The sequence below is a fragment of the Dipodomys ordii genome, unplaced genomic scaffold (genome assembly GCF_000151885.1).
Source record: "Dipodomys ordii isolate 6190 unplaced genomic scaffold, Dord_2.0 Scaffold26, whole genome shotgun sequence".
Lineage (NCBI taxonomy): Eukaryota > Metazoa > Chordata > Mammalia > Rodentia > Heteromyidae > Dipodomys > Dipodomys ordii.
The window spans coordinates 10,355,691-10,380,192 of record NW_012267242.1 but is presented as its reverse complement, the minus strand read 5'-3'; the positions used below and the strand labels follow the sequence as shown (position 1 = coordinate 10,380,192).

Here is a 24,502-nt window from a genome sequence, read left to right as displayed (position 1 = left end):
GGGGGGAGTAATGTTGATAATACTCTGTGGGTTGGAGGCATTACTCAGTTGGTAGAGCATTAATGACTGAAATGAGTGAAAGCATCTGGTACTCAGTTTGAGTTCTGGTCTTGGACCAAAAAAATTCTTTGTAAACTAAAGATAATTCAAAAAATTAAAAATAAAGGTGTTTTGTTGGTATCTTTAGCTTTTAATATGATTGGATTCTTATTCTACAGTGAATAAGGTTTTGTTGTATTTATTATTTTGGAAAACCCCAACCAATTTCTCAGGAAAAGCATGCCTAATATGAAAAGATGAATAATCTCAGAATGTAACTAATTGCCATGATATACTTTTTTATTGTGAATATATATATATGTATAATTTTAAAGCTTACCATTCTAACCCTTTTTGGGGGGTGGGGATTGTATTGGGGTTTCAACTCAGGGCCTACACTTCCTAGGACCACTTGGACCATGTACCCAGCCCATTCTAACCATTTTAAACATACAGTTCTTAGAATTAAGTGCATTCTCTGATTTGTTTTGAAAAACATTATATATTAAGAATGTGCAAATAAATGGTGTTCATGTGTTTTCTCACCAAATAGCACAGAATCAAGTGGTGTAAGTGGGACATGAAGTGATAATTGGACCCCAAACCAGAAGTAGAAGATACATTTCAGTAGGGTAACTAAAAATAAATAGGCAAGCTCTGCTAACCACAATAGAGATAATGATAGGGTACTGCAGAGGGAATGATAATTACTCTCATTTTCAGATACCTGCCATGTTTAGTATCTCTGATTCTGTGGTGTTTCTATAACTGAGTAGGAGAAACTGATTAATCTTTCAAATTTCACACCTTATTTTTCTTCAGAAAAAGGGAACTGTTTGTACATTGAGAGTGTGCTCTGTAGTATTCTAAGTCTTTGCATTTGATTTTTCAGATGGAGACATTTATCCAAAGTTTTTTTCAGCCATTTGAATTATGTTAGGTATCTTTTTTTTTTATTACTTTCATTTTGTGAAGTGTTAGATTTGAATCAAAGTATGTTTTGATGTTAGAGCATGACTTTCAAAGCATCCATTGCTCTTTTCAGATAATAATTGTATGAAAATTCCTACTGTTCCTGCTGCTGAAATGATAAATTAAAAAAAAACCCAAAATCTTAAATTTCACAAACAACACACTGTATTTAGGCCAAATACAGTAGACTGCCAGAGTGCTTGAATTTGTGTGTGTCATTTACTGGTAAGAAATGACATGTACTTGGCATATGTATACCTATACTAGAAATGTTCTGTGTATGAATTGTCCAGTACAATAGTCACCAACCTCATGTGGCTACTGCCCTGCAAATGTGGCTTAAGTATACCAAGGGACCAAACTTGAAGAAATTAATTTGATTTCTGTTAGTCTCATGTGCTCGGTGGTGACTGTAGAACATGCAATAAAACGCAGTGTCATTACACAAGCTACAAAGACAATAGTTTCCAGAAAATAATACCTTATTTACTTATTTGCTGGTACTGGGGCTTGAACTTGGGTCCTTGAACTGTTGCTTATTAGATTTTTTTTTTTCCCCGAAGGCTGGAAGCTTTTTCTACTCTACCACTTGAGCCAGACCTTCATTACTAGCTTTTTGCTGGTTAATTGTAGATGAGTCTCTTGTATTTGTTGGCCTGGACTAACTTGGAACCATGATTCTCCAGTCTCTTATCTTCTGAGTCACCAGGATTATAGGTGTGAGCCAATGGCACACAGCTATACTAGTTTGTTTTAAAAAGCCCAATTGAACTGATCATGGCTTATTTTGAAAATTTATGGCATTTTACCTTTCAGCATACAGAGATATGATTTTTTTAAATATGTTTTAAAATCTTACTGGGACATTGTATATTTTTTGTTTTTAGCAATTTGATACTTAATCAGTAGAATTTTTATTTCTATGGATTGACTTTGTGTAACTTGTACAACTATAGCTGGTAATTTTTCTTTAAACACTTTGGTTAATTTCAAAATTCCACCTTTTTGGTGTGTTTTCTTGTGGTATTGGAGTTTGAATTTTCAGAGTCTTGTGTTTATGTCCTAGTTGGTTCTAGACATTGATCTTCTTACTTATGTCTCCTGTATAGGTGGGATGGTGGAAATGACAGGTTTTTGTTGGTTAAGATGGATCTTGGGAACAACAAAGCTTTGTACATATTTTCCAAAAGGAAATTGTGTGTGAAAACCAAAATCTTTCAAGTTACAGATTCAGAACACTGCATTTATATAATTATGAGGTCTTCTGAAAGAATTATTTGCTGTTGAGTAATAATGTAGAAAGTTAGCTTAGACCAGGTTTTATTTCAGAATAAAGTGTAGATTAGGTTGTCAAGTTCCTATTTTTATATAATTGTAATTGTCAAGGGTTGCTAAGTCATCTGTTTTTAAAATATGCAAAAATATCTCACAGTTCATGTGCTGTAGCCTTGTTGCCTTATGACTTTGCTTATATTAAATATGGAACATATTTTAAATTTTTTGTAATTTTGCTTGTCTCAGAGAAATTAAATTTAGATTGTAAAGAAACTTAAGGTGCATTTACTTTTGATTTCAGAATTAAAGAGAATTTCCTTATCTGGAGTGGTCTCTTATTCTTTTTTTTATTAAATTTAAAAAATTGTTACTATAAAGGTGATATACAGAGGGTTTACTGTTTTATAATTTAGGTGGTGAGGACATTTCTTTTTGGACAATGTCGCCCGGTCATTGCTTCCTAGAAGCAACTCTTTCCCCTTTTTCTCCCCCCAACAGACAGTAAAAACAGTAAGACAAAACTTTCTGTTGTGAAGCTTTTAAGGAATACTGTGACTTTATCACCTTTGGTAATCTACCAAGTGTGTGCCACTCCTTAAAATGTCTTTCTAAAGCTGATTTAACATTAACTCTGAACAGGTCTTGAAGCTCAGTTGTACAGGTTCTCTAGCTTAATTGGAGGAACTAGCAATACATGCTGCTGGGATTTCTCATCGTGTATTGTAAAACCAGCAGGTAGCTCAAAGAATAGGAATGTAATGTAAGAGCTTAGGAATTCAGGGAGCTCTCAGCTCATACCGTTTAATGCTGCCAAACACTATTTAAACACTTATGTTTTGATAGCGTGCTAGGTACTGCACAGAACATTTTTCTTTAATCAGTTGGAATTGAGAAAAGAAAACATAGATAGTATGGCTATGTATGAAATGTATACTTAGGTTGGAGTGGTGGGTGAAACTTGAAAATTGTACATCTCTTTGGGGTAAGCCAAGAAGTTCTGGTCCTTAAAGAGATCTGTAGATGAGCAGGAAGTACTTAGGAGGCAGAGTAAAACACTGAGCATACTGACTTGTCAGAGGAAATTTGTCTTATGGAAGAAAGGCATATTTTATTTATTTTTGTGCTGGTACTGGGACTTGAATTTAGGGCCAGGGAGCTCTCCCTCAGCGTTTTTGCTCAAGAATGGTACTCTACCATTTGAGCTACAGCTCCACTTCTGAAAGGCAAATTTTAAACAGACAATGAGAAGGAAGAAAGTTTCATAGACTTAGTGACTGTAATTATTTTTATCTTGTCTTCTGCATAAAATGTATTAAAATAGTGATTAATTTGAATGATAATAGGACCAAATTCTCAATGAAAATGCCTGTTTTCTTGTCAGTAACTAGTGAACTTTTGAACACATACACCATTTATTTTTCTAGAATCAGCTTTATAACAGTACTACTTTTATTTCAATTTATGTAGGTTTCAATATCTCTTAGGGCACAGGCATAAAAAATAGTAGATAAGTCATGATTATACCAGTTTGAGCTACTAATAGTGAAAGAAATATGGTTACAGCAATTTATGGATCTTCCTCTGTGCAAGAAACTTCCAGCCCCAGGTGGGCTGGAAGCCCTGCTCTCTAACTTCATTCCCAGATTAGGCCAAGGGCTTCTACTGGAGCTTTCTCTTGGTTGTCTTATCTGATCCCCTTTACATACTGTGAAGTAGAGCTTCCCATTCTCAATTAACAGATAAAGAATTTGAAGCTTAGAGGGTTTAAGTAATTTGTTCTTGGTCTTTTTTCTGAAATGAGATTTGAGCCCGGTCCAGATAGAAACCCATACCCTGTTCAAGATCACAAATACCTGGGTTATAGTGTTTTTAGATATATTTGCAGCGCAATCAGTAGTCTTGATATCATCTTTTGGCTATGGTAGCTTCAAATATTGCACTTCAGACTATAACTGTAGTTACTGTTGAAGTAGAAAAAGGAGGACAGACATCTTCATTAACATTGGTCAGTCCCTTAGGAGTTTCTTGTAATGATGTGATGGTACCTGCCCATGGGCAAAGAAACTTTGTGTGGTGGTGTTTTTTCTTCTAACTCATACTACTGGGGAGATCTGAAATGTTCCCCAGCTGCGGGGAAAGTGAAACAGGTTTGGGAATTAGCTTTTGTAGGAGGGGTATTAAACAATACTCTTTTTTTTTTTTTTTTTTGCTGTGGTATGTTTAAGTAGGGCTTGAGAGCAATGACGGAAGGTAGGATGGAAAAGCGCAGAGGTGCAAAAGGGTGCAGGGAGATTGGAGAAACAAAGAGAATGTCTGCTGGGAAATCATTGCTACCCCCATTCCCCAGCCATTTCCGGTTGTTTGGATGGTGCCAGAGGACCTGAAGATGGGTGACATTTTGCCTGCAGCCTCAGGATTGTTTGTGTCACAAATTCTGTGGGATTATGCTAGGAACTCATCTCAGAGGAAATCATGTCAAATCATATCTCTTCATTCTTTCTTACTGATTGTTTTCTGATGACTATTTTGCGTATCACCTGTAGAACAAATATTTAGTTGTATCCACTGTATTTCTGTTCCTTTTCTAAATGTCCTAAGTACAGAAAAGAGCACAACACTGAAGAGCTTAACTTTCATAGAGTTTATGAGGAGTTTGGGTGAGGGAGACAGGAAATAACCATTAATGAAAACTGTGGAAGGATGAGTCCTACTTAACTGAGTTGGGCTCAGTGACTGGTATGGCTACTTTAGGTGGTCAGGAAGGTGACATTTCAGCTGGACTTGACTGCTAAGAAGCAGTCAGTCCTTAGAGATGTGCAGGGAGAGCATTTCAGTAAGGAAGAATTCCTAGGGATCGGTGTAGAAGAAGCACTGGACTGGAGGCTAGGGGAGGCCAGTTGGCAGGGGAGAAGTGGGAGGAACTGAAGTAAAAGAGTTGGCAGCAGATTTTCCCTGTCTGTGACTAGGGAAAGAGTAGGGTAGACATTGGAGTTGTTTTAGGTTGGAGAGTAGCATAATCTGATAGGGAAAGCTTGCTTTGTTCTAAGATTAATGTGACCTAGAAGCACCAATGTGAAAGACATAGGAAAGGAAGGGCAAGAGTGGGAAAGGCTTAGAATTCCACCATAGAAAGTCTATGGAAAGCTGTTGAAAATAGATATTTATGCCCAGCTGTTGGGAGAAATTGGTTGTGGACTTAAACTGTTACTTTTTTGTAATGCTTTACTGATTTGCTCTAAGTGACTGGTGAGCCCCAGGAATAGTAGAAGATCCTGTCCTGTGGATGGAAGGGAAAACGCATCCTTTTAATCTCATCTGAGAGCCCTGGAGAGCTACACAGAGCAGTTTAAATTTAAGCTTGTCACTGTGTTCTTTCAAGCTACAGAAGGCATATCAGGTTTCTTAAGGGAGCCTTATGCTTTAGAACAATTTACAGTTGACTCATGACCACTCTGTGATACTCTGGCTACTTCCACCTAAATGTTCTTTGACTTTCCCTCCCCCAACCCCTCCATATTGAAGAAAATCAGACCAGAGCCTACTTTAATGGTCTCTTCATGTACATGTTTTTCTGAATTACAAAAAGATCTAGATGGTAATTGTTAGATGTAGGTCATTTTTAAAAAATGGGTTGATTGCTTGAAAGAAGGGGGCTGTTTTGGATAACATTTGTTTAAGTAGCGAGGATCTTGTAGTTTTTCATTAGCCAGAGTGTTACCTTAGCCCTTTTTCCTGTTTTCTCCTGTAGTTGTTAGGTACTCATGCCCTTAATCCCTGTCTTCAGTCCTGGTGCTTCTGATCAAATCTGTTTTATACCTTCTTTCTTACATACATATACCTTATACCTTTTTTCTCCAACTGTTGTTTACTGCTTCTTCAACCCATTCAGTGTTGTGCTGCCCTGGTGGTCTTTCCAGCTACTTCGTTTTTTATTCCCTCTCCAGATTTCTTTTAAGACAGACTTTGAAGGGCATAAAAGGAAATTTCTTAACTTAGACACCATGCTTCTTTGTTATCTAGCCCAGTGGATTTCAGCCTTTTTGTCTCAAGGATACATTTCTAGTCCAGAAGCTTCAGCCATATTGTGGAATGGTCAGAAAACTCAGTATTAGAGTTGGTAGTTATGCTGGGCTGTGATGGGAGAGGAGTAGCCTTCCTGCCTTGCCCATGCAGAAGGGCACGTGGTCACTATTTCCCTCAGCCTTTCTTGGAGCTGTGTCTCACCACGTAGGGACATCTGTGTAGTGCCCCCTTTGTGTCTCTGAGGATGCCATGGGCTAACTTGGGAAGTTACACTTCTTTCTTTCATTTTGCTCCTGAGTACTGGGATTATTGGTGAGCACCACCATGCCTGGTTCAGTAGTATTTCCAGAATCACTTGGATTCTGTGTCTTTCTGTTTTCATTGGACCTTAGGTATACCATGAGGAAGTTCTCATATGGCATGGCTCTGTAAGCTCTTTCAGGGTGTGGGTGCCTCATGCCTTTTCATCCCGGTGTTCTCAGCATTTAGCAAGGTGTTTGCCATGTTGTAAGGATATAATCAGTATTGTTTATTAAGCTATGAATGGATATGTATTGTTGTTTCTTTATTTCCTTTGGTGCTGGCAGTTCTTGCCTTCACATCCATTGTGAAGGGTGGGTAGAAGGGAAAGAATTAGAAGTAATGGATTAGCTAACTCATAGCATCTTAAAGTAGAGTTCTTAGTGAATAAATGTGAAAACCAGAATGCAATATATAACAACACTTGTATGTAATGTAAGACACACAGGCAGCATGGCTTAGGTTAGGAGAAAGCATACCTACATTAATCTTATAAAATAGTTGTGCAGGGCAAGAATTCATTATTAAATTCATATTTTTAGGTCTTTAATTTATTTGTAGATTGTTTCTGATAGCCAGTGAAAACTGTGTAGCTTCTTCTTGGTGTTCTGCTTTGGAATTAGATCTCTCTAAATTCATCTGGGGTGTGACTCAAGTGATAGAAGTCTGGAGTTCAAACTTCAGTGCCACCAAAAATATAAATAAGTAAAAAAGAAAGAAAAAACATTTCTTGGTTTATGTCCAAATAGTCTGGAACATGTTGTCACTTGAGACAGTATATGGCTTCAGAAAAGCTCACTTTGAACCAATATCACATACCATTTATGGATAAATGTGTTAAATGTACTGACAGTCTTGTTCTAGTATTCTGTTAAGGTCCCCATCTTCCACAGACTTTTGACTCAGAGTATCTTTAATGTACTTGAGTAGATACATGTTGCAGATTTGTTGTGGGTAAGTCTGAGTATATTGGGGGGGAGTGGATGGAATAGGGGAGGAGTGCGTGGTGGTCACAGAGGCAAAGAGAACATTTACTTCTGGAGCTGGATGTTTTGTAGCAGAAGAAGTTTTATAACCTGAGTCATCCTAGGCAGGATGACTGTGGCACTAAGGGACAGTGCCTATCTAGGAAACAGATAAGCTACTCTGGGGAGAGAAGCGATGGAAAGTATGAGTTATTTAGATTTTTCTTTGTGGTTCTATCTGTTTTTTTTTTGCTGCAGGGCCTTTCGTGGAATGTCTTCCTCCAGACTGGCTGGCCTTTTCTTATCACAATTTGTTGTTCTTCTCACTTCTCTTTTCTGATTCCCATCACATTACTTTATAGAGCACTCTCTTTTCTTTCTGCCCCAAAGAAGGCAAGCTTTCTCATCACTGTATTCTCATCACCTAAACTGTACATATATGCAGTGCTCAATAAACATAAATGGACAAGTGAATCAAAGACCTTAACGTCAGGAGTTGTGATTGAGAAAGCTGCAGAATCAGGAGAGAGAGAGTGGCTGGCGTGGATAAACTAACATGCCTGGAAGTCTCAGTACAGAGGTGACTGTTAGCCTGTCTACGTATATGCGGTGGTTATGTTAACCAGTGGCAATGATCAACAGGTAGCTTGTGTTTTTCAATATACACTGACATTTTGCTTCAATTAACCAAACTTGCTGTATTCTCCCTCACCCAAATGTTAATTATCTTAGAAAATGATTATGCATTCTACATGTTAGTGAATGGAAAGTCAGGACATTTCTTCCACATGTAATTTTTTTATGGAATATGGATCCAATTAATACTAAAGATTACATACTTTTTTTGTTCCCTAGTTGGTTCCCAAAGGAATAGTGTATGATATTAAAAAATCCACTGGGTGTGAATCTATGATTTTGCTTTAATGCAAATCTGGCTGGTAGAAACTGATGCATGTATGCAGAAAGTATGCCATGAAAGAAACCAGGCCACTCAGGGATGTCACTCGTGGAAATAGACGGGGATTTTAAGAAGCAGTTCAGTGGCCTGAAGAGTAGAGTAGGTGGGACAAAGGACTTGGACAGCATGCGAAGCCTTTGTGAGCAGTGGTGTCCAGTAACCATGTTGAAGCTGGAACCCATCATGGGGAAGGTTGGAGAATGTCTCCAAGAGAAAGGCTTATAGATGGAATGTGTCAAGGGCTTGTCCACTCAGAATCTGGGGACAAAAGGAACAGTTTGGGCTGAGATCCTGAGCTGCATAGAAAGGGCAGCCTCATCAGTAACCAGGGCAGAGCATGCTCAAGGTAGGGAGCCTGAGCACCCCACCCTGTGTACAATTCCTGAAGGCAGAGTGGCCACAGGAGCAGAGTGGCCAGCCAGCTCATCCCTGAGGAGCAGGAGGCAGAATGTCCCAGAAGACTAGGATGGTTTGGATCTAGTTTCTAGATCTCTTTGGTTGGGATCAATGTCGGTGTGTGAGTTTGAGATAGAAGCTGTTTAATGTCGTTTGTGTGTGTGTGTGTGTGTGTGTGTGTGTGTACTCGTACGTGTACTTGATGCTGGGGGTGGAACCCAGGGACTGGCATGTGCTAGATAAGAACTTGAACCACTCTCCTCTGATGTAGCTGTTTCTTAGTTCAGTCCCTTTTCTGTCAGTGTTAAGAGAGCAGTTGAGTTTGCTCTGCGAACGTCAAGGAGACTCGGTAGCATTCTTCTCCAGAAAGCACTCTGGAACCTTCCTTCAACCTTCATGAGGATAAAACATAATACAAAAACAAATTTGAATTTTTCCACTGAGGATCTACCAGACTCAGAACCCACCCCCCTCGGGCTTTGTTCTAATCTCACTACTAGGATACTTTGAGGTGTGAGGGGAGTTTCCTGTTGTGGAAGTTGAGGAGGATTTGTGGTATTCTTTTCATAGATGGTTCATTTTTTTCTTTAAAGGACCATTTTTTCAAGGTATATGTATATATGTTTTTCTCCTAAGTAAACCTTGGGTAAATTCCAGTTTTCATCGGTGACAACTCTGAAAGCTTTATTTCCTGTCTGTATCACAGCATCTTCACCTCAAGTTCCTTTTTTTCTTTCTGTAGAGTTTCATGTGATTTTTATAATCAAATGAATGAACAAGTCTCTGACTGAAAGTAAATTTCTTGTAAATGCTCTAGCCAATTTTTTGGTATTTGCTCTTGGAGAGGTCATTTAAATTTTAATCTTTAATAATGTCTTTTAGAAAGTGAATTACTTCTTCCATCAGTGACATAATAGTTACCATGAGTACATAGTCTATAACAATGGAGCTATAAAATAAATCTATGACCTATGCTTCCCCCCCACCCCCACCCTGGGTTGTGAGGCTTGAACTCTGGGCCTGGGCACTGTCCCTTCGCTCTTCAGTTCTAGGCAAGTGCTCCTACTGCTTGAGTCACAGCGCCACTTCCAGTTTTCTAGTAGTTTATTGGATAGGAGTTTCAAAGACTTTCCTGCCCAGGCTGGCTTTGAACTGCGATCCTCAGATCTTAGCCTCCTGAGCTAGGATTACAGGTGTGAGCCACCGGTCCTGGGCTTGACCTATGCTTTTTAAATGAAAATTATCTGTGTCCTTGGATTCTTAAAATTCGACATCAGATTTGTGTTCTTGGACTTCTGGAAGTCTACGTCTTTGGCATGAAGCCTACCTTTGGCATGCAGAATATGTGAGGGGTGCTTTATCTTCTCCTGAGCTTTTTTTTTTTTTTTTTTTGAGATTGATTGCAATAAGAGGTAGAAATGGACTGCAATGTGGCTCAGTGGTCGAGTGCTTGCCCAGCATACATGAAGCCCTGGATTCGATTCCTCAAGTGCTAGCCTTGAGCAAAAGAAGCTCAGGGACAGTGCCCAGGGCCTGAGTTCAAATCCCAGGATTGGCCAAAAAAAAAAAGGTAGAAACAAATATTAATCATTAAATGTGACTTTTTAAGGTGCAGATTATTTTATGAATATTTCAACTTTGAAAATTTAAAAAAAATTTTTTTTTGGCAGTACTAGGCTTTTAACTTAGTGCTTGGTATTTGTTAGACAGATGCTCTACTGCTTAGACCATGCCCCCAGACCTTTAGTCTCTGGGATTTTTTTTTGGTCAGTTGTGGGGCCTGAACTTTGGGTCTGGGCACGGTCCCTCAGCTCTTCAGCTCAAGGCTAGTGCTCTACCACTTGAGCCACAGTGCCATTTCCTGCTTCTGCTTATGTGGTGCTAAGGAATCAAACCCAGGGTCTCATGCGTGCAAGGTAAGCACTCTACCTCTGATCCATCTTCCCAGATCCTGTCTCTGGGATTTTTGAGGTAGGTTCTTGGTTTTCACACAGGCCTGCCTAGACTGTGCTCCTTCTGTTTTATTGTTTCTGTTGTGGCTGAGATGACAGGCATTCATCACCACACCTAGCTCTTTCTGTTGAGATGGGTATTTTACAGATTTTTAATTGTTTGACTCTAGTTGGTCTGGAACCATGAACTTCCAGATCCCACATAAGAAAGGTGACAGGTATGTACAGTGCTCAGCTGTTGGTTGAGATAAGTTCTTGTGAAGTTTTCCCCCTTAGCTGGCCTCAAACTATGATCCTCCCAATCTTTCCCTCCTGACTTAATTTGACATCTGTATCTGCTCTCCTAATGCCACTGATATCAATTCTGTGTTTTCTTTTTCTTTTTTGTCAGTTGTGGGACTTGAACTCTGAGCCTGGGTGCTGTCCATCAGTTCTTAGTTCAAGGCAAGCGCTCTGCCTCTTGAGCCACTGTGCCACTTCTGGTTTTCTGGTAGTTTATTGGAGATAAGAGTCTCATAGACTCTCCTGCCTGGTCTGGCTTTGAACTGCGATCCTCAGATCTCAGCCTCCTGAGTAGCTAGGATTACAGGCATGAGCCACTGGCACCCAGCCAATTCTGTGTTTTCTATACAAGTAATTTCATTTGTTACATGTACATCTATTTTAAAGGGCTATGCTCTATGACTTAAAGTTCTATTTTATAACATTAGCTTAACATTTTCTAACACTCTGTTAACTCAAAGGGTAATTAGTATCTTGACATAGTTTTTCTAGCATATGTATTTTAATTTAAACAATTTCATGATGGTGGATATTTAGTTTTCCATTTTATTGTTTATAGATGAAACAATAAATCTCCAAGCATTAAATGCTTTTCTTTCAGTTCTTGGGGATAAATTCCGGGAATAAGGTCACAAAGAATTTCATTTTCCAAATGTGATTTTAACAGGTGATAATACCATCATTGTGTCTTTGAATGAATCACTTCCCTTCTACTTCACCTGTGTGGGGTTCTATTTTTAATTGAAGACCGTTTTATAGCTATACATGGTACTTCATATTTTCCAGTGCATTTATTTGTGTTGTCTTGAGTGTTCTTTTATCTCTTAAAAATGCTTGCTTGTTTAATCTCTTTTCCATGCAGCTCACACTGTAAAAAGTGTTGCTTATGATTTGAAAAGAAGCTAACAGTGTTACGTGGCCACACAGAGGAGCTTAGCTATCTGTCACCCACATCTGCCAGCAAGGAAACAGAAGCATCTTTCTTGTTGCTACCTGACCTATACACATTGGGAACATTTCCCAAAGCCCAGTGGCTTATTGTCCTGAGACTTGAGTGTGCCTGAAAATGCTGATGTAGACTCTTGATGGAAATAATTTACATCAAAGGTTCTCAGAAACCCATCTATGGCTTGAGTCAGTGAAAGTCAGTTTCTCGCCACAGGTTCCCAGAGGATTTAGCTCTAGGAAACACCATTTTGCTTGCTTCCATGTGGGAAAGAAGCCATACGTACATTGTATATATGGAAATGTCACAATGCACTACCATCCTTGCCCCCTCGTACAACTAATATATGGTTTGAAAAAATTATGAAGATGGTATTTTGGAAGTACTACATAGTTTAAAGAATTGTTTCCTTATGTTTTCCATTAGTTTATGCCTCATTACCAAAACCTCAATCTACTTCTGGTCACATTAATCTTTTTCTTGTTCAAATTTTTATTATATGTACAATTTCATATACTTTATACTAAACTATTCTCCAGCTGTTCTGTGAGTAAATTTTTTCCTCAGGATATTTTTATATTTTGCATAAACATCATGCAGTGAGCCCCATTTAAGAAAATTGTGTTAGCGACAGTGTACAGTTCAGCTGGGTGCTGGTACTTCAGGATTGTAATCCTTACAAATCAGGAGCTTGAGATCTGGAGGATCTCAATTCAATGCCAGCCTGGGCAGAAAAGTCTTCCTTGTCCAGTTAACTAGCAAAAAGCACGGCTGTTAGTGTGACTCAATTGATAGCCCTTGAGATCATGTCCTGGTGCCAACCCTCCTTCCCCAAACAAAAAAATACAATTAATTGGTTTCTAGTATATTCACAGGGCTGTGCAAAACATTACCATTAATTCCTAAAGGTTAATCACTCCCCATCCCTCCCTCCCTCTGTCCCTAGCTCCTAAAAACCATTAGTTTATTTATTTTTCTCCATAGATTTACATAATTTGAACATTTTATATGGATGAGTCGTGTGAGCTATTTGGTTTTGTGTCTGACTTCTAGCACTTGTAATTTTTTTTTTTTTTTGGTTGGTCATGGGACTTGAACTCTGGGCCTGGGCGCTGTCCCTCAGCTCTTCAGCTCAAGGTGAGCGCTCTACCACTTGAGCCACAGCTCCACTTCTGATTTTCTGGTGGTTTATTGGAGATAAGAGTCTCATGGACCTTTTCCTGACTGGGCTGGCTTTGAACCATAATCCTCACATCTCAGCCTGGTGAGTAGCTAGGATTACAGCCGTGAGCCACTGGCACCTGGCTCCACTTGTAATGTTTTCAAGGTTTAACCATGCTGTAGCTTCTGCCATTACCTTGTTCTTGGGAGTAACTTTTATTCCATTTTAATGTAATAGACTTTTAAGATACCTATGTGTTTTTCTTGAAAGCATTTTTAAAATTTTTTATTAGCATATATGAATTGTAAAAAGTAATGTGTTTCACTATGCCATTTTCATACATATATACCTTGATCATATTTACCCCTCATTACTCTTTTGTTCTTCTCTCCTTCTCTGCTAATCTTCTCCTCAAATAGTCCCCCCAGTTCATCATGTCAGTTTATGAGCACCATGCATCTTGATCAGTGGCCCCTCTTCCATTATTCTCCCCCAATACTCTCTCTTTAATCTAGAGTCTACATATAAGGGAAACTACACAATGATTTATTGAATCTGGCTTGTTTCACTTAGCACGATCCATTTTCCTGCAGATGATATACTTTCCATTCTTTTTCATGCCTGAATAAAATCCCATTGTGTACAGAGCACATTTCCTTTATCCTTTGACCTATTGATGAGAACAGGGGCTTATTCCATTTTATGATAACAAAGCCCTGCCTTCACTAACCATCTCCTTCATGTATAGCTCCAAGTTGTCTACCTGTGTTAAAGCACAACACCTCAGAAGAGTTATCGGTACTGATTATCTCTGCTCCTTTCTCTCCTCGGGTTCTCTAGCTTGTTCCAGCCAGGCCCTGTGTAAGGCAGTCAACAGCATCTTTTCAGATTCTATGACTCAGCCCTCATTTCTTAGACCTCTAAGTCTCATTGACTCAGTTGATCCTATCTTCCTTCCTGAAACTCTTTCTTTGCTTGGTTTCTGGTGTATTACACTTCCCAAGGCTGGCTGGCTTCACTCTCTTTTTCTTCCTCTTCCCTGCCCCCCCTCCCCTTCCCCCCCCCCCATGCACCTGCCTTCCTTTCCTTCCTTTCTTTCTTTTTTCCCCCCCTTTCTTCCTTGTGATAGTGATGAATCTTTGTCTCTATGGGACTTCTTCTGGGAGTTTGACTTGCTCAAGGCATAAAAATGAGCTTTCTTTTCTGCCACTAGCTGCTCTCATCCAGTCTTAGGACCTCTACGTAATGTCTGGGAGGTATCTCAAATGTGACATGTCCTTGTCTGTGGGCCCTTTTCCAGCCTGTTCCTCCTCCTTCATCTCAGTAAACTGGCAACAAATCAAGATTCATTTCTAATATCTGTCCACTTTCATATCTTACATCCTACCTCTTAATTGAGCCTTTTTGGCTCTGCTTGCAGAGTATCACTCAGATCTAGCCATTTTTCACCATCTTCATTCTGCCTACAGTCTGTGTTACTACATTAGCTCATATGTGCTGTATGTATTTCTTAACTAGTCTTCCTTACTTCTCCTGTAGTCTCTTCATGTAAAACAGCCTCTGTGTGTGTGTGGGGGGTGTGTGTGTGTGTGGGGTGTGTGTGTGTGTGTGTGTGTGTAATGACATAAATCACTTTACAATTCAAACCTCCCCATGATTTCTTTTCTAAATTGAGAATTCGCATACCATAACTAAAATTGACCAGTCTGAAGTGTGCAGTGCTTTTAGTGTATTCACAGGTTTGTGCAACCATCCCTGATTCAGTATTTGTCACTCTACAGAGCAGCCTTATGTTCACTGGCAGTCACTCCTCAAGCTCCTCCTTTCTCCAAGCCCATGGTATCTACTAATCTACTTTGTCTCTAAATGATTTGCCTCCAGTGTGTCATAACATATCATCTGAATTCCTTGTTAATGGTCTTAGATAGTGGTTCTCTGTGTGGTTTCTGGACTGTGTCCACTCCATCTGAGAGCTTATTAGATATGGTGAATCCCCAGTCCCCTTCCCAGATCCATTGAATCAGAAACTCCCAGGATGGGGCCAGCAATCATCTCAACAACCCTCTGTCCTTGTCAAAGTTTTAGAATCTCTGGCCCATAAAGATGTGGCTTCTTACTTGCCTCATTGAACTAATTTTCCGTAGTCTTCCGTCTTGTTGCCTCTGCAGTGACACCTTATTCTTGCGTGGCAGCTTTTCTATTGGTTCCTTCAGTTTGGTGTGTTTATTTCCCAGAGCTAGGCGTATGTGTCTACTTTGTGTAGGTGGTTGGTTCACTGGAGCCTTCTGCATAGTACAGCCAGAAGGCTCCTGTGCTAGGAACTTGGGTTCCTCCTCTCCTTTCCTGTGCCTTGCCTTGTGGCCAGGAGGACAACTTCTATAGGCTCTCTTGATACTTGGCTTCTCCAGTGGGGCAGGAGGTAGAGAGTATGAAAATGGAAGAAGGAACCAGCCTGGGCTATTGGTTCCTAGGTGCTTCCTATGGAATCCCTGTGCACCTGTCCTCTCTCTCTGAATTTTGCACTGTGTGCATTCAGTGTTAGCTATTGAGGAAAGAGTATTTGTACACACAAACTCAGGCCATATTGCAGATAGTGTCTAACTGTTGACCGAATAGAAAGAATATTGAGACAAAAGTAACATGACTCAGTGAACTGAAGAAATGAGAGAATCCACTTGGATCAGAATATATAGAGTTTGTATGCTCCGGGCAAGACCATCTAGCAATACCTAAGTGAAAATTTACCATGAAACAAATCAGAGTTAAGATGTAGGCAAAGACATCACTGTAAAAGGCAGACCTGGAGGCAGTGACAGAAGGTGGTCCACATCCAGGAGAGCCCATCCTCATGTGCTGCTAACGAAGGCGCTGGAAGATAACAGGGGTTGAAAGCTCGGGCTCTGGAGGAAACCTGGCTTGGGTTTCAGACTTCTTTCATTTTGCCATTTAATTATCTGTGTGACCAGGGCAAGTCACTTTCATCTCTCTGCACTTCAGTGTTTCCATCTGTAAAATGCAGTAGCATGCACAGGATGTATAACACATGTGCTTATTTCCCTTTGGGCTGATAAAACCCTAAACTAAGACAAACACCTTTGTGTAGAGACAAAGACTATGACATTCATATTCTAGGAGCAGAGTCCAAAACAAAAAAAACCAGTCAAATAATTCTCCCCTATGTCTGTTATATCTCAAATAGAGGAAACAAAGCTGGGAGTAGTGTGTAGGGGTGGGGCTGGAAGACCTAAATGAGAGGGTGACAATTGTATGAAAACATGAGGAAATGCAGTCAGCTCTGCTGCCCTATGGGGAAGAGCATTCCAAACAGGAATGACAAGTGCAAAGCCTGATGTGGGACCCTGCCTGGGATGTTTGCTGGTAGTGAGGGGAATACTGGTATAGCCGAGGATATGGGGGAAGCAGTGTGAGGGATGGTAAAGGGAATGGGCCAAGTGCGTGTCCCGGCAGGTCACCTGGGACCTTGTCAGTGTCGTACGTGGACACCTATTAAACATTTAGGGAATTTGCAGACTTTCATTTGAAGATGAGGAGGCTGAGTTTTAGAGAGGTGTCCTTGTTTCCCAAGGGCAGTCTTAAATATGCATGGATCTGGGCTGGGAAGGTGGCTCAGTAGTAGAGCGCTTGCCTTGCATGCATGAGGCCCTGGGTTTGATTCCTCAGCACCACATAAGCAGAAAAAGCCTGACGTGGCGCTGTGGCTCAAGTGGTAGAGTGCTAACCTTGAGCTGAAGAGCTCAGGGACTGTGCTCAGGGATGGTGCCCAGGCCCAGAGTTCAGGCCCCACAACCGACCAAAAAAAAAAAAAGTGGATCTAGCATTCAAATCAGATCTGCCTGGGAAATGTCACATTGCTGGCTGGGCACCAAAGGTTTGAGAATAATTACTAAAACCAGTTCAGAACTGATCTTCATACATAGAAGAAGAAATGGAGTCTGCTCACACCCTTGCCTGGCAGACCAGGCAGACCAGTGCCTTCCCCTTGGGAAGGGATTCCTTGGTAGGACCACAGTTCATCATTCTGACTTGTAGCTAGGCTTTTAAGTAAATAAAGCTGTTAGTCTTTCAGAAAGTAAAAGACTAGGTCTGTATTAAAACAAACCAACAAACTTGGGTGACTGTGGTTAAGTGGGATACTTCCTAAGATTTTTCTTGCTAGAAGGGACAGTTTCATGAGGAGATGACAGATCAGAAAAACAAAATTGTACCCTGACCTTCTCACTTAGCAGCCAGGTAGATCACTTCTCAAGTCTTTTTTTTTTCTTTGTTTATAATGATCAAAGAATACCTGCTCTGTTTGTCTGAGTTGATGTAAGTTTGAGAGAGGGTAAAAGTACACTGCAAAATGATGTGTGCTAAGGTACAGTGCTGCTAGGTTACATAATAGCTTTGTATTTGTGATATAGCACAGGTTAGTGTATATACTGGATAGCCAGTATTTCTGTAACTTAATAAATACCTTCAATCTCATTGACAAGGAAATTACTATTTTTGAAGTGATAAACTTCAGAGAAAGTGTTGGTGCTAGTGGGGAGTCTGGCGAAGTACTTCTTAATACAAAAGTGTAAAGAATTTGTTTCCATCATTAACTGTGCTGTGTATTTTGGCCACGGCAGCAACTGGGTGGAATTCTGCAAACTTGGTTAATCTTTATTTTTTTCAAGTGATGTTGTCAAGGTTTTATGATTTTTCCATTGTCAGTTTAAGTGCTTCCCTGTTGGCTAAATTTGAAGCCTTAGAACTGTATATCTTTATGCTGTACCACTTATCAGAATGTGAAAAACCTGAGATCATTTGTGGGAAAGTTTCTTCGCTTATACTGGGAAATTCTACAGCTTTCCCCCCTTTTATATGCTTTATGGTTTGTACAGTATATCCTCTTAATTTTTCTGGTTACCTTGTATGTATATATCTATAGATGTATATGTCTAATTTCACTAGGAGAAACACACAATCTAATTTCACTAGGAGAAAGATTTTTGGTTAATTATCTATTATATCTATTAGCTTAAATGTTTATATGCAAGGTTAGATAAGTTTTAGTATATTAGCTATTATTTCTGCTTATTATTTAATTCATGCTGGTAAGGTAGGTTTATATAAAATTTTTCTCTAAGATAGGTCTCCAGTTTCCCATCCCTGCATATAAGCAGTACATACTATATTTTTAGATATCTTTTATCTGTTCAATCCTGAGGGATTGACTGGTTTGAGGTATGGTTCTGACATTTTTGCTACTTGGTAGATAAATAGCATAAAAATAAAACTGGCAGAAAAAGATTTGACCTTCTGCATGAACTGTTTTGACTGAACTATAGGATTCCCAGAGTTTCCACAGGCAGTGCCTATGGATAAACAAGGATCCCCACTCCACTTTAGCCTGAGGCAGCCAGCCTGTTGTGTTGTACTTTTGAACTTCCAAGTGAGGTGATTTAAAGAAAGGGCTGGGTTGAGGGGAGGGGAGTGCTGCCCAACAGACAGGACTAGTGACTAACATGTTTCTTGTTGTTTCCAGATGTTTCTGACTGTGTACCTCAGTAACAATGAGCAGCACTTCACAGAAGTTCCCGTGACTCCTGAGACAATCTGCAGAGATGTGGTAGACCTGTGCAAAGAGCCCGGCGAGAGTGACTGTCATTTGGCTGAAGTATGGTGTGGCTCCGGTATGCTACCTGGCTTTGTACTTCACTTCTATTGACTGTTATTTTGGGGTTCTAGGAGTGACAGTGGGTACTCCTGGTGACCCACAGAGAAACGTGCCCATCAGGAGACAGTGCTTTCACCCAACTTTTGTGACAGGGCTCTCTCTTTGCTGATTCCTTTTTCTGCAGTGAAATGAAGCCGAGCACTATTAAGTTAACAGAAGGTCAGGATAGGTGGCCGGTGTGCCCAGTGTGTCTTACAGTCAAATGTATAGTGCTTCAAAGTAGTTTTTGTATATTTAGGTGTTCTTAGAAGTTTGAGGGATCCTGATCATCTTGGCCTCTCATTTTTTTTTTTTATTTATAGTTTTTTAGGGACAGCTGTCATTGTTGAGGAACAGAGGTGGGAGAGGGGCAGAGGTGGTGGTGCTGTCACAGGCAGAATCAGAAGCCTTGAAGAGATTCTTTACAATAGCTCTTTGGAGCTCTAAAATGGGGTGGCCTGCTTCCTTTTGGCCCCAGTGGGGTTTGTAGAGGTGGGAGCAGTTTCCATCATTTCTGCCTTGTTCCTGCACAGCTGGATCAACTGCTACTGTTTCCTTTTCCTTCTCTGAAGGTGCCAGAATGTCTGCAGAGCAAGGTATACACTGTGTTAATGAGATTGCTCCATTCATGGCATCTAATTTTAGCTGAACCCTCACTTCTTACCAGGCAGGGTAGGAAGTTTTATTCATCTTTAGTTGACTTTCCCACAGTTGGGATGTTCTAGAAGGTCTTTTGCACTCTCTGAATTATTTTTTCTCTTTATGTAAGAGTCAAATAGACTATTGGTGTGTAATGAAGCCCAGTGATCTCTTACAATGAGAACTGGATAATACAGTTCCTGCTATTAAAACTCTTCAGCCGCTTTGCTTCCATATATAGGGAAGTCTAAAACTCTGCCTTAGATTGTAAATTCTTAAGAGTCCTGGAGATTTCAGTTCTCCATCCCTAACCCCTGGCCTGCTTTACTTCTTGTCTTTTGTGTGTGTGTGCAGTTCTGGGGCTTAGGACTTGGGCCCTGTCCCTGAGGTTTTTTTTGTTTGTTTTTTTTTTTTTTTTTTTTTGGTCAGTTGTGGAGCCTGAACTCTGGGCCTGGACGCTGTCCCTCAGCTCTACAGCTCAAGGCTAGCCCTCTACCACTCGAACCACAGGGTCACTTCCAGCTTTTTCTGCTTATGTGGTACTGAGGAATCAAACCCAGGGCCTCATGCATGCAAGGCAAGCATTCTACCACTGAGCCACCTTCCCAGCCCCCTGAGGTTTTTTTGCTCAAGACTAGTGCTCTACCACTTGTGCCATTTTTATCTTTTTTGATGCTTACTTGGAAATAAATGGCTTTTCCTGCCGGGGCTGGCTTTCAGCCTTCGTCCTTACATAACAGCTTCCTGAGTAGTTTGCAGTATAGGCTTGAGCTAGCAGGAAGGACGTATCTACTTCTTGTGTTTTGAGTACAGTGTTTGTGTTTGGGGCATTCCTACTAAGAGAATTTCCTCAGATATGAGTGTTCTCCTTTTGGAGAGAATCTTACATTTGTATGCTTTTTAGAGCAGAAAAACCTCTCTAAAAAGTACTTTACGTACTTTCCAGTACTTTACGTACTGGAAGCAGAGCCAGAACTAGAACTACAAGTTGTTTATTACAAACAACCAGATTAAGCTCAGAGTTAATTCTCAGAATTATCTGCCAAAGGTTTGGCTACCACATTCTTTGTGCCCTTGTTTATTTGAGGTACTGAAATCATGTCTTTGATGGCTGATTAAGTGTAATTTAATCGACATGTTGTAGTTTCTTTGGTAGTTTGTAGTTTCTTTAAGCACTTGCTTTCTCAATGAGGATGTTTGGTTTTACACCCAGCTTCCTTTCCTGAGGGTGAAAGATTTTTTTCTTTGTTCTTTTCTGAGAACTCGATGTACATTGTTTCTCCTAAAACTCCCATTTAGTGTGGAGCATTTACTTGTGCCCTTCTTTTTGTCTCTAAGTACTGAAAAAACTGGTAATCTTGCTGCAGGAGAGCCATACATATATTTTCATTGCAATAAACAGCCTTTTGTTAGGAAATGGAAAGTTTGAACTTGTAATATCTACAAAATTATAGTTTAGAAATAGCCTATATCAAAGACTATAATTAAAAAATAATAGTCTAGTTAGAAAGTTGCTTTCACAAGGAGACCCTGTGATCTAATACATTACAAACGTTAAACAGCTTGCTTACAGTGAGTGAGCAGCCTTCCAGATTAGACTCTTGTGCTCTTGACAGCTGGCCTAGATCTGAATCTCTTTCTAGTACTCCACCTTGGCATGACAATGATAGTTAAGTGTGGGAAATCTGTGACCCTTCTGCTTCTTCGGAGTTCTTTTAATGGAAAAAATGATTTTCTATGATGCCAAATACCTCATTCATCCATAATTTACAGCAAGGATAGGTGGCAAATATGTTCTCTTCCTTTTACCTACCGATAATATGATTTCTCAATCAATTCTTTCAGAACGTCCAGTTGATGATAATGAGAGAATGTTTGATGTTCTTCAGCGACTTGGAAGTCAGAGAAATGAAGTTCGTTTCTTCCTTCGTCACGAATGCCCTCCTATTAGAGACACTGGTATGTAATATTCTCTGAATGATTCATAGTTGAGCTTCGTACATTGGGAGTTGCCAGGGGAGGGGGAGGTGGGGAGGGGGACACGGACATGTGATGCCTGGGGAAGAGCCTAGAGCTTTGAGATGGAGAGGTTAGGAAGTTGAACCAGTGGAACAGGTACATTAGTAGAGGTAGTCATATGGGGTCGTGGTAATAGACATAGGCTGGCAGGTTGAGACAGTTGCGGTTGAGAAGAGAGTGTGCTTACTGGGGAAGCCAGGTTGCTGCAAGCTTTGGGGCCAGCTGAGATGAGAGACTTGAACCCTGTGTAGTTTTTCTGCACTAGTGCTCTGCTTGTCCAGGGAGATTGTGAGGGATGACAGTTAGACTGACCCCTCCCTGGTTGGGATTTTGCCCAACAAGCCCGCTGGGAAGTTGGTGCAGGGGAGAAAGCACTAGCAAGGGAACACCTAATCTGAGTGGGAAACATGAAGACTGGAGTCATGAATGTCCTCCTGAGGGGGCTGAGGGCCAAGAGGACAGTTCAGAGACCACAAGCATCACTCGGATTAATAAACAGGTATAGCAAGAGAAGAAATGAATGAGGTAAGTAGCTGGAAAATAAATTGTGGTGAAAAGCAGAACATTTGGAATTTGAACTTTCAGAGGCCAGGTGTTTCTAGGTCACCTTAAAAATGAGCCTGCCTCAGCATGGAGACCACTCAGCTATGGAACTGAGAGGCTAGCTTTTGGTGGCAAAGTCATCCAGAAGAAGACAGGACTTGTACCTTGAGAGAGTAATGGAATCATGCAATCACAACTAATGACCAATGGTTATGACCCGAGTTTTTGGATGTAAGGAAGGGGTAGAAAGTCGTACATAGAATAGAGAGTTGTGGGCTAGAAGAAGCATTAGACTTGAAGGCATGGCCATCCTGTGACCTTGGAGGTCTCAAAGTGTGAGGGAAAGAGTAACTTCACCTGGAGATCCATGAAGACGTGCCCTTCTCAGGGAAAGCCATGGCTAGAAGGATTACCATGTAATTCTAAAAGTGCTAGAATTGCTAAAATAAAAATGGAACATACTGCATTTTTCTTGTTAGTAAAACATGTTAATTAGTAGAAATTATAAAATCTTAGTTTTAATACTATTGTTTTAATAGAAGGGTCCATATATAACCTGGCAACTAGAAATGATGAAATTTAGAATAGGGAGCCAGAATTCAGTCCGGCCTTTTTTTTTTTTTTTCTCTGTAAGGAGAGCAGACCTGATAGCTAGGGTTAAGTGACTTGTCAGAGGCCGTACCTAGAGGCAGAGCCAGGAGTGGAACCTGAATCACCTCTGCCAGGCTGGCTTACCTGACTTTTAGTATCTCTGGTATCGGTCCTCTTACTTGGTAGGCATGTATTTTTTCCTAAGCTCTTTATGTTTAAGTTGATGGCATTTGTATCTTATTTTTGTTATATTCTTTGTTTATATTACTACAAATATCCTTTTCTAAGTAATCTAGTAATTCAAAGATCTTGCTGTGCAGTGCTAGGTAAATTATTGAATAGTCTCTTGTAGTGCAGTAGGCAGTTTCAATGTATCTGTAATGTGAGAAATATAATGTTCAGATAACAGAGCTGTTTGCACATTGTTGCAAAGCACCAGTGCCACATGGTGTTTAGATTGGTATACAGCAGGATTGCTTCAGTCTGCTCTGGGAAGGTGTTAATTTACCAGCTTTGGATTGGGAGACTCTGACCATGTCCTTTTTCTAACTAGGACCTGTGACCTAGAATGTGTATGAAATTATTTTTTAAAGTACTTGCTTTTACCCTCATTCTGTAATTGATACATTAAGGAGAAACTAGTAAAGTGCTCTGTGGGGGAGCAAAGAAAATAATTAGTCTTAAAGTTGAACAGGTCCCCCCCCCCTTTTTCTTGTTTACAGAAGTGTTGTATAGATTACTTGAATCTTTTCTATTGTGCTGGTCCTGGGACTTAAACTCAGGGCCTGGGTGCTGTCCCTGAGCTTTTGTGCTCAAGATTAACACTCTACTACTTGAGCCATAGCTCCACTTCTGGCTTTTTGGCAGTTGATTAGAGATAAGATTCTCTTGGGCTTTCCTGCTTGGGCTGGCTTTTGAACCATGATCCTCAGCTCTCAGCCTCCTGAGTTGCTAGCATTACAGGTGTGAGCCACCAGTGCTCAGCAAACTTTTCATTTTATGATGTGTCAAGTGGTACAGAGATTCACTTGAGTTTTCACTTGAAAGTTCTTTTTAACCAAAAAAGCAGAATACTATGTTGACAGAGCTTCACAGCATACTAATACACTACCACAGAATGTCCCCAGTAAACAAAATATTCCAAACATAAATGTCCTATTTTCAACTGCTTCATTCCTATGTAGTACACTGACAATGAACAGAGTATAGATGTGATTTTCTATTCTTTTAATGGTGCTATTTTTGGTTTCACTACTAAGAAATAGGAGCAAGAACTGTAGATGCTGTAAGGTACCAATAGTCAGAAGTATATTATTTTCATTTATTTTCCCACCTTCATTATGTGAATTAGGAAGCTTTTCTAGTTGAGTAGTTGGCAAGATGGCACACACTTATTACTAATAGTCACTGTTCCATGTAATTGATTTTCCAAAATGGACTGAATTATGAGACCTAAACTTCATTGTTATTAGCATTTTAAGTATGTATTATTTTAAAAATTTATTTATTTTGTTGGTTATGGGTCTTGAACTATGGGCCTGAGCACTGTCCCTGCACTCTTCAGCTCAGGGCTAGCACTCTACCACTTGAGCCACAGCGTGGCCACTTCCAGTTTTTCTGTGGTTAATTGGAGATTAGAGTTTTATGGACACTCTTGTCTGAGCTGACTTTGAACCACAATCCTTAGATCCCAGCCTTCTTGTTAGCTAGGATTACAGGCATGAGCCACCAGCGCC

General features: G+C 40.1%; 1 protein-coding gene across 1 annotated transcript in view; it reads left to right on the top strand.

The window, feature by feature from the left end:
- Tp53bp2 (tumor protein p53 binding protein 2) overlaps positions 1 to 24,502 on the top strand; it is a 47,572-nt gene that overhangs the window by 2,617 nt on the left and 20,453 nt on the right. Inside the window, exons 2-3 of the mRNA XM_013015365.1 lie at positions 18,804 to 18,951; positions 21,459 to 21,572. Of these exons, the coding sequence (XP_012870819.1) occupies positions 18,804 to 18,951; positions 21,459 to 21,572 (262 nt within the window). The remainder of the gene's footprint in view (positions 1 to 18,803; positions 18,952 to 21,458; positions 21,573 to 24,502) is intronic.